At 39.8% G+C, this 11,002-nt stretch overlaps 1 protein-coding gene across 2 annotated transcripts in view; it reads right to left on the bottom strand.

Annotated features, from left to right (window-relative positions):
- Positions 1–208: 208 nt before the first annotated feature.
- The window catches only part of FOXO1 (forkhead box O1), a 57,624-nt gene continuing 46,830 nt past the window's right edge, over positions 209–11,002 (bottom strand). Inside the window, exons 1-3 of one of the 2 annotated variants that reach the window (XM_085536240.1) lie at positions 6,113–6,184; positions 4,107–5,463; positions 209–3,736 (exon numbers count right to left, since the gene is read on the bottom strand). In XM_085536240.1, coding sequence (XP_085392366.1) covers positions 4,120–5,463; positions 6,113–6,169 — 1,401 coding nt within the window. In that variant the 5' untranslated portion in view covers positions 6,170–6,184 and the 3' untranslated portion in view covers positions 209–3,736; positions 4,107–4,119. Of the gene's footprint in view, positions 3,737–4,106; positions 5,464–6,112; positions 6,185–11,002 lie in introns of those variants that run through there. The other variant, XM_015851898.2, reaches the window with a different exon arrangement.

The following is an 11,002-nucleotide window of genomic DNA, read 5'->3' as shown; positions in this document are numbered from 1 at the left end:
TCTTGTCAGACAAGACTGGGTATACCATGAGGTATTTTTCCATATGAAATTGCTAATGCCGTCAAGATTGTCTGAATGGGATCATCATCATTAAAAAGATTACGCGGTACGGAAAGTGATTACAACGTCTGAGCAGAAGGATTACTAAATCACAAGTAGAATCCTGGTACAAATCCCATTCTCCGTATACAAGAAAGGACACAAAACCTTTTGAACATAATTTATATACATTTATGGCTTTATACAACAAACTGCCAGGGATTGTTCTCGTGTGTCTGTAAAAGTACATCAGGCACTTTTCTGAAAATATCCACGTATGAATTTTAGTAATGCAGTGTGACTAAGTCAGAGCAGTGAAGCGTTGAAGAGCTGTCACGCCACTCGCGAGTAGAGCTAGCGTTTTGTACATGCCAATCTCTCCAGATATTGCTGGTTTGTGGAACACCCTCGAAAAGGAGGCCAGTTTTAATGCCAAGTATTTTGCTTTCTGTTTGCATAAACCATGCTGCATCTTACGTTATGATTACCAAAATAATAATAATAATAATAATGAGAATACCTTATTTAAAATCAGTCATAAATTAAGGATCCTAGCAATTTCATCATGAAAATAGGAATTTCAAATCAGTAAAAAAATAAAAAAAAAAGTACTAACATACATCCAGTGGTTTAACAAGTGCAAATTTTATACTGTTTTATAATTGGTCCAATTTTACCTTCTCTTCTTAGGGACGCTCTGTTGACTTAAGCCAATAATAAGCAATGTGACTTTTGCTTATAAGTGTAGGCAAATCGTTGGTTTATCAAAGCAGAGCTTTCCAATTAATGCATCTACTACCTAAACATATATCGTATAGCTATATTATGGAAACAATACATCTTTATATTTAAAATATCTGAACAGCTCTATAATACAATAAACTTTTAATAACAGTACAAACCAGAGAAAAGTCAAAAACAAGGCTGCATAGGTAAGATCATCCGCACAATTCACAAACCAATCATTTACAACAATTCCGACAAACTAAGTTACTCCAGAAACTCTGTACTTTTTACTGAAGAAGGATTTATAACCAGAGGTCACATAATGTTTGCTCTCAAGGCAGACAACACGCCCTTCATCAGACTTCACAGTATTCCACAATTACAGTCATAAAATATTTGAATGGCACCATGCAAAAGAAAGTAAATTTGACCGCATGACCCGAAACCTCTGATTATCTACAACTGTTTTCTCTTAGTAATTAAAAGGGGCTTCCTACAGAGGGCTGTAACTCAGGGACAGCTACATTCATGACATTCAGAGATATAAAAGGAAAGGAAGAAAATACCTGTATCTAGGAATTTGTACAGACGCAGTAAATATTAAACAGGAGGTATATTGTTAAATGTAGCATGTTTAGCTGCAACCCCATGGAGTTTACAGTCAAGTAATGCTTTCTTTGCACTCAGAGGTGGATTTTGTGCCTAGCTTGGACTGTGCTATCAATCCACATTTGGGAACAAATGTTTTTGCGCACGCAGTGGAAAGACAGATCCTCAGAAACTCACGTGTGAGCCCATTGCCAGGATTTACCATAAAGACTCAGAGACTGTGAAGTTGATGGTGATGATGCTAGTTGAAGTTTTTGGCTGTAAAAGCAGGCTGCTTCGCTGAGGCTCCGGCATCACAAACATTCATTGCTCAACAGTTCAAAGACCACTGTCACACTGGGGGACATCCCGTATCACAGGACAGCTTAATATCAACCCCTGGAACTGCTGACAACTGTAATTAGATATCTAAAAAGCAGCTGCAGTTAGTAGTGATTTAATCCCAACAGGGTGTTAAATGCTAGCACATCAGTGGATGCATTGCAGAGTCTTAGGAAAGTCCTGACAGGATCATTAAATATACAGCTTGTTACTGAATTTCATTTTCTTGGCACATCCCATTTCTTTCTCCACCATACAGCATCATTACTGGGAAGCAGAATTTCAATTAGAACATTTTCCAGTTGTGAGCATCATAGACAAAACAATTATCAGTGAAAATATGTTTTTCTCTCTTTCTTCTGCATGCACAAAAACTGTTTGTCCCATCAGCTACAAAGATTTCTGTAACACAAATGGTGTGTAGACCAATGGAAAGACAGGTGAGGCCCAGGCTCCACACACCCATGAAAACTGCCTTGTTAATTGCAAAATATGATTAGAAATCTCTTATTGATGACCCAACCCTAAAAATCCTCAGGAAGCTGTCGATGTGCCTCTCAAACAAGACCAAGTGTTTTCACAGGAACAATGCCTCTATCACTAATACTCACCCCTACCCCAAGGTTCTTGTGTTTGTATAACTTTCCCACTTACTTTTTCTTTCTTACTAAAAAAAAAGTAATTTTTTTTCCCCTGTCACACAGGTTTTAGCCTGCCATTAAACTGTAGCGCTTTTGCCACCTCAGTTATACTGCACGCTGACAGAAACATGGGCAGACTCTAAAACCAGTGCCAAGTAAGAAGAAGACCAAATTTGTCCTTAATTTTATCAAAATCATGATTTTTTCTCCAAATGGTCCTGCTCTCAGGTGTACAAACATTATGAGACCTCCACGAAATAAATAAGTGTGAAGAAGCATTGTACAAGCATCTAACAATGAATACTTAACACTTTGTGGTAGTCAGAGTTAAAATGATAGCAGAAGCAGATGACGTTTCTAAAAATGCATATATAAAACTGATTAAATATTTCCTAAACATAAAGTCTATTTTTATACATCACACAACAAAAAAGGGACAGAAATGTTTTGTATTCAATATACTTATTAAGCTTTTCATTTATTAGCACTCCCAAGTGCTAGGGAAATTTATAAAAACAAGTACTTAATCCAGTTAAAATACTGTACAAAATGAAGAGGTTATGAATGCTGCCAGATCTCAGAATTATTTTTTCAGTTGCCTATGTAACAAAAGTAGATTTTAATTATAAGAAAAATAGCTTGGAAAGTATTCCAAAAATTATCTTAAGTCCAACAACAAAGTCATTAGTCTGACAATGAAATCCAGATATATTCTTGCATAAATTTACATGAATACAGGTAACTTATCAAATGGCATTTAACCTACTGTTGGCTTCGAATAGTGAGAGGTTTTAGTAGGGTCATATTAACCGGCTACTCTGTTCCCATATGAAATGTGTGACAATTTTAAGTAGAATGAAGCAGTTCGTACTGCTGCAAGGCAAGTCCACAGTTATTTCAAATCATCAGAACACAGGTAACATCAGTGAAGGTTAAACTTACGTAGGGCATGAGATCATCACAGTATTCTTACAAAAGTTTATAAACTTTTCTTGGACCAAAACAGATAGTCTTAAAAAACAATTCTTCTACAGATCATACTGTACAAAACCGAAAGCACAACATGATGTAAGTAAGAGTCTTTGCTGCGATTATACGGTGTAGTGAATTTGGCACTTCAGAGTAATGAAATTTCCAATGGCACAGTTCTTATCTACAGCAGCACATAACCTGCAAACCTAGGGCAAACATCCTGTACAGGAAAATAATCAGTCTGCTGCCAACTCTGACGAAAGGAAGAAAAAAAAGGGGAAAAAAAAAAAAAAAAAAAGAAGACCCCCAAAAAAGCTAGTGTATGCGCACAGCTTTGTCAAGAAAATTAAAAAGGAAGGTGAAGGACATCTTTGTACTGCTTTTCTCAGTTCCTGCTGACAGACAAGTCTGGAGAATTTAACCGTAGCCTAGGAAAAAAAACAACAACAATAACAACAAATTAACATTCACACCAAAAGATGAAGTCTATTAAAATACATTCAAGCTAGCTTTAAGATAAATTAAACAGGGAAAATGTTTTCATTAATTATTAGTTACCAGAAAGTTTTTTGTTTAAAATATTAATGGCAAACTATTAGCGCTCCAAATGAAGTAGGAGAAGGCGGTACATGGTGGTCTCAGTGCAAACCTGATTTATAAACTAAAGGACTGGGAAACTCACTGACTGGAGCAGAGGCACTTCACATGCCAACAAAGGCGATCACCCAGTTTTTAAGCATTTGACATCTCTCTTCCCCTTAAGCTGTTTTTCAGATTTATTATAAAATCACAGCTTACCTCCTACTACATCCTAGCCTGATACCCAACTGTGTGTGGTTGTCTTTACGCTGTGCTGAAAACTTTGGTTAGGCAATACACTGTCAAAGTTAAAATCTAATGTTTCTCCATCCATAAGGTCATTACGAATAATCGACTCCATGTCACAGTCCAACCGTTCAATTAACATGTCATCTAAGTCACTGGGAAGCTTCTCCTGGTGGAGGGAAACTATTCCCACCCTTCCGTAGCCATTGCAACTGTTAACAGGGGCATACGGGTTCATAGCATTCATCTGCATCTGGTGACTCATAGGCACTTGTAACGAAGTCTTCACTGTTGACAAGCGATTTAGACCTGAAGTATGTGACATGGGGTTCACTGTGTGTGACAAGGCACGGCCATTAACTGCAGGTGTTGGCTGGTTATGTCCTTGGTGAGGGCGGGCATTAGGGTTCATCATTTTGTTGTGAGGTGGCTGATTGCCATAAGTTGGCATCACCGAATTTGTGACCATCAGTACACCTTGGCCCAGCGCCCTGCCACCAGCCTGGGAAACACCAGTGTCTACTGATGCCAAGATATCATTGTGTGGGGGAGAATCAGAAGTCAGTAACTCCTTCAGAAGTCCTGCAGGACAGTTAAATTGGCTCATCGATCCATAGCTTGATTTACTGTCTTGAAGAGTCTGCATAGGAATTTGGGGCAAAGAGTTCATGCTAGCTTGAGCATATGTAAATTTCCTGTAGTCTGGATTTGGTGAACATATGCTTGTGGTCGAAGATGCAAATGAGTAACCTGGTGTTTGCTGCATCAGGGTAGCAGATGATGACTGGGTTGATACAGTCATTGACGTATTAGGTGACAAAAGATTAAGGTTATCCAAAAGATTTTCCATGTTCTCTGAACTACTCATCTCTGAAAGGCTGGGAAGAGTAGAAGTCATTTTGGTGGCTGATGATGGGTATACCATGGAGTGCACATCCCCATCTCCAAGATCATCTTGCTCTGGTAAAATAGGAGAAAGTCTTCCACTAATTGTACTAGCGTTAGAGCTAGTTCTAGGCCGAAATGTACTCCAGTTATCAAAGTCATCATTACTGTGAGAGCTGGGGCTTGCAGGCCACTTCGAGAACTGAGATCCAGGGCTGTCACCATTTCCCTCCTGGCCAGATTGAAGAGATGCTTTTTTCTTGGCTGCTCTGCCTCTGCTTTTTGCAAACTTGCTGTTGTTATCCATGGATGCTGCTCGCCTCCTAGGAGACTTGCCACTCTTTCCTCCTTCAGGATTGAGCATCCACCAGGAACTCTTCCCTGTTCCCTCATTCTGCACTCTGATGAATTTGCTGTGCAGGGACAAGTTGTGACGGATTGAATTCTGAAAAACAAAATAAGGTGTAAGAACACAGAATGAATTTCTGATGGCACTGAAAGAGAGACTTCTTCTGATGCTACATTTGCAAAAGTCTTTTCAGGAAAAAAATGAATAAAAATCAGAATCCTTACATACAGCTTAGTTTCCAAATGCTATATTCATACCTGTGGTTCCCAGCATAACATTCAGCTACATAAAAAGAGTGGCTCAGCATGTTAAAGATTTAGGAGGCAAAATATATCAGAAGACCAAAAAGCCCACTGAAGATCTCATTATCAGCTTCACTCTAATGAGTTGAACCTGACAGCTTTTTGGGATTTCTTTTATGCAAAGTTCAGAAATATTAGATCCTGCTTTATGGTCCTTGTAATGGGATCTCATCACGCATTTCTCTAAACCCTAAACATGCCAGCACGTGTATATTGTCATTGATCATTGGTGAAGTTTAAATGACTCGCATCAAACGAAAATAAATAAATAAATAAATAAATAAATAATCAAGGATTAAGTTTTTCTATATAAACATAACTAACTGCTTAAGAAATCACAAGGGAGAAAAGAATGCAAATAGCACAAACTTGCATTTAGTCTTAAAACCATCTTTCTCTTTCAATATCAACATGTTAATATGCAGCATTGACTCATGCAATACCTGAGAGCACAAGACATCTTGTGCCAAGACCAACCAGGGGATACTGAAGCTTTTCATTATCTCCTCAGTCACCAGCTATGCTTCATCAGAAAAATAAATAAATAAATAAATAAATAAATAAATAAATAAATAAATAAGAAGAATCTGATCCTACAGTTTGACTTCTTAACAAGTGACTATCCTTCGTAATACCAAGTTGGTCTTCCTTCACCTCTGCTATCCTAAATGTCCTCCCACACTCATCTAGTTTCTCAAAGCCAATATGCACATCTTGCCTCATTTCCAATATATCCAGCTGATAGAAGAAAATCACCAGCAGTCATAAGGAGCCATGTCAGGTGAAAAAAGTCCTCTCGTGGGGCCTGCCTGAAATCATCAAAGGCTCAAATTTTCTGCCACAGCCATGGCACAGTGTGGATTGTGGAAGGCCAATCAACCAAAGCAGGCCTGGCCACCTGCAGAGCCCAGCAGGAATGGTTACTTGGGGCTAATGAGAACTTCAGCAGATGAAGGCAGCAAGCAGTCCTGGACAACACTGTTAGCACCTTAAAGACTGCAGCACCTGAAGATGTCCCTGCAGGAGCAGAGCCTCACACCAGGTGGGTCACTAAGTGCTCCCGGACAGCAGAAGACATAATCTTGGTAGCTCGTGGTTCAGCCAGCCCAACAGCAAGTCATAACGTCTGACTAACTTCAGAAGCCTTTCCAACCTCTCCTTCCACTCCAGAGAACCATATTTAACAAATTATCCCAGTTAGATCAACACCAGCAAAAAAAATCAGCATGTCCTTATTCAATTTTGAAAGGAAGCCAATTTTTCTGATATTACTTAATTACAACAGGGCTATATCTCTTCACTGCAGTAACTTTGCAATCAAAATCTCATCTCCTATCCAGTGACAGAGCCTTGAAATATTATTTTCACCACATGCAGCCCCATAAAAATATCATCACCTGGAGTTCCCCTCTGTATAGCTTTAAGCCTGTGGTGCTCAGTGCCTTGTGGGGCTCAAGGCAAGCATCTGCCTTCCCCATGACCTGACATCATAGTAATGCAGCGCTAGCATCGCCGTCAGGAGGGTAAGCCCAAAGATCTGCCTCTGGACCTGCCCGTGGCTGTGGTTGAAAGGGCCAAGGAGTGCTGGGAGCTGGCCCCGCCAGCCCTTTGTTTTCACTGTAGGGCCAAAGCGGAATTAAAGGCTGACACAATTCCAGAGTTAGCAATGTCGCAAGAAAGTTGTTCTGCACGTCTGTTGATTAAAAAACCTCCTGCGCCAGTTCATTTTTTTTTTTTTACTGTATTTTGTAAACATACCCAGTTGGCTTAGGCTGAGTGTTTACTATGAAAATAAGCATATAAGGCATGTAAAACATCAGGCAGTGAAAACCTTCTGCCCGTGCTCTTGCTCTGCAAGAGAAGCGTTAAATATTTAAGAAATTACTGCTATTCCTTAGTCATCAAAAATATTATAATCTGGTATTATTGCACTGAGGACATCTGAGGTCACTCTTTGAGTAACAGAGCTGTCTCCTAACACTGCCAACAATGAAAAAAAAAATTTTCCTAACAGGAAAAGGTTTGCGGCCCAGAGCTTGTTACATAAATTCCTGTTTTTCACTCAGCCAGCAGGACATTAAAGAAGCTATGATTTACTAACTTGGAAAAAGTGTTGAAGAGGTAAATCTTGTGAAAATATGCACTGCTGTTAATGATGTTGTGTCTACAGATCTTTGCCAGACACAAACATGACCTGATAAAAAAGTATAGTTTCAGCAGTGGAACTTGGCAGCCATAGGAGTGGCACTGCGAGCCACAGCCCCGCCACCTCAGTGTGCTGTAAGATGCTTCGAATGGTGACTTTTGGCAGGACATTGAAGCAAAGCCTCCCAAAGCCCACCTGAAGGATACACAAAGCAATCGGCTGAATCTCCAGCTGAACTCCCAAGCACAGCAATGAGTGCCAGGTCAGCCTGAAAGCATCTACATTGGAATTTTATCAAGCCCGCATTGCAACTCCATCCAGACTGCTGCCACCTGTGGGGTGTTTCCTGGGACTGAGTCTGCATGTTTGCGATGGAGCTCAGGGAGCCTGCTCTGATTTGGTCAAACTTCAGCATGTACTTCACATTTCAGCCATACTTGAGCAAAAAGACCAGGTGCTATGGATATACATATTGGTGGTCCTTGCTGATGAAGGGCCAAAATATGCAATACCAATATTTGCTGAATGCTACGTAATGAGCAACTACCAGCTAATAAAACTAATGAAGCCAAGAAAATGATTCATTTGAATCTACACACTTACATTATTCATCTACTTTTCTGACATTTCTTGAAACTGAACCACATTGCAACAAGAACACCCAGCTCGCTCTTCTTTAAAACAACAAATAAATTCAAACTGATTTACATTTACTAACAATAAGTGTGAGACATTTAATTCCTGGATGCCTGCTGATCTTTAATACTGTATTTAAGACCATCAAATACTCTTTAAACACGCAACTGAAGGTTAATCCGAATAACTACTAAAAAAAAAGAAGTCTTACCATTGAAGTAGAGTTACTTAATTATATTTCTTTTCCTAATGAATAGTTTTAGTGTTTTACTAAAGGAAAACACCTGAAAACATTGTTGCTTTATTGAACTTAACAACAGTGTAAGCCTGTAGTTGAAGAGAGGCCATACAGGTACACTGGCCATCTTTCTTCCATCCCATTCTTTGGAGCAGGTATGGGAGAGGAAAGTAGAGCTCCCGTACAACCTTACTGCAGGCCTCTCCAACAGTCCAGGCTCATTGCAGCCTTCTCCAGGATCAGACTGTGGAACTGAGAGTATTCTGAGAGCTGCAAGACGCAAATGTTGTAAAAGCCTACATGGGTCCCCTGTTGGGACTCCTTCTCAACTTCCCCACTTGTTCATAAAACAGCCTTAAACCATATTTCTCACTCAGCAGGGCTCCTCACTCCACAAAGTTCACCATCAGAACCACACAGCTGACTGCAGTGTAACAGGCTTCAGCTGCTAATGAAACAGCTATCTTTGCCACCCAATTGCAGCACTCTTACATTACAGCTCAGTAGCCCTCTCCACTGTCTGATAAGAGCAGGGACAGAAAGCATGTCACTTAGCCTCAGGTCAAAGAGTTGTATTTAGAAGAGGCTGGCAATTTGCCACCTGCAGCTGCATGAAGGTGGAAAGGCAGGATTTCCTCCCAAACAGGTCATGCTTTTTTGGGTCCTTTGTTCTTCAGAGGGTGCTTTTGTTTGGCTCCATTTTTGTCCTACACTGTTACACGGCTAAGAAGTTTCAGCTGGAAAAAGCGCAGAAACACTGCAAGGGACCTTGTACTGCATCTCTGTGTTTTTCATCACAGATGGTAGCATAGTGAGAATACCACCCACAAAACATCATCTCCAAACATGGAGATACCTTCTCAGATTGTTCCATTTGATGAGATTTAAGCAATCCTTTGTTCCCAGAGTGAATGTACAAGAATGTGGCAGACTGTATGTTGTCACTATCCAACCAATACACATGCCTCTCCTGGACACAAGAAGTCCATTGTGCCCACAGTTCACTGGCAGTAATCTAAGTCCTGCTCCTTCTGCAGTTAAGTCCAGAGAATTATACCCTACTGCACTTCCTCTCCACAGCTGTCAAAGGGTTGGCCACCCTCCAAGTTGCATCCTCTTGTCCCATAATGCACCCTGGACTGGAGGGGATTTCACAACCACTGGAGCTCTCTCCTCTGAAACAGTAAAAAACACACACAGCACTAGACTTTGGTGTTTAAGGACTTGGCATACTCACATGTCAGGACACAACTCTGCTGACATGTATTTGAAGAATTCCCAACCGCTATAAAAAAGATTCACAATTAATCTTCATTCTAGGCAGACTCCTTTAAAGTACTTTTCCATGCTAGCAATTGGGACATTTCTAATAAAACCTTAACACCTTCCTACTTTCTATCCAGGGGCATTTAGAAAAGATGAGCATAAAACTCAAGAACAATATAGGACATAAAATAAGCAATATATATACAAGGCAAGCACACATTTTAAGACTGTTCCACATGCGACAACACTCAATCAGAGCCTCTCATGACCACTTTTCTCTATCCTGTACCCTCTGTTCTATAACTACTTTCAATCTATAACCACAAATGCAGGCATGATGCAGTAGCAACACAGCACACACCAAATATGTAAACATTTGTTAGCATTTCAAAGCCAAGGAAACTAAGTGACATTGATTAGGAAAAACAACAGACGAAGATGCAAGGGAAAACTGTGAGATATTTAAAAGTAATTTGTCAAGTGGAACTTCTGTCTATCGCAATATTCTGTAGGAAGCCAAGAGAGACAACAGGTTTGTCTAAAGGTTGTCCATTTCAGGGGTGAAAGTTGTGAAAGAAAGGCAATAGTATGAAGGCAGATCAGTATCGAGATAAAAACAAAAGTTGCAAAGTAAGGAAAATAAGGAAAGATAAATATCAGATGGAAAAAAATGTATACACAAAGTTAGCAGGGGTCACTGTGTATTTGATGATCTGGACAAATCTTAGCATTGCCACTGCAAAACTGAAGACTCCTTTAAAGCAGTTTTCCATGCTAGCAATTTGGACATTCGTAACAAAATGTTAATACCTTCCTACTTTCTCTACAGGGTCATTTAGAAAAGGTGAGCATCAAACCCAAGAACGATCCAAACAAAGACTGCTGTTACAACAGGCAGAAAAAGACAAATGCTTGACAAATGAAAAGATTACAGTTTGTAGATAGATAATACAAGTTTTCCACAAATACAGAATGTAAATGTATGTATGTGCATATATGCTTCTGATGAAGAAGCAGCCAAGGCCAGGTTGGATGGAGCCCTGGACA

Source organism: Coturnix japonica, chromosome 1 (assembly GCF_054131305.1).
Source record: "Coturnix japonica strain WE chromosome 1, WE-NBRP24, whole genome shotgun sequence".
Lineage (NCBI taxonomy): Eukaryota > Metazoa > Chordata > Aves > Galliformes > Phasianidae > Coturnix > Coturnix japonica.
Note: the sequence above shows the minus strand (reverse complement) of the source record. Positions and strands in the feature narration are given on the sequence as shown.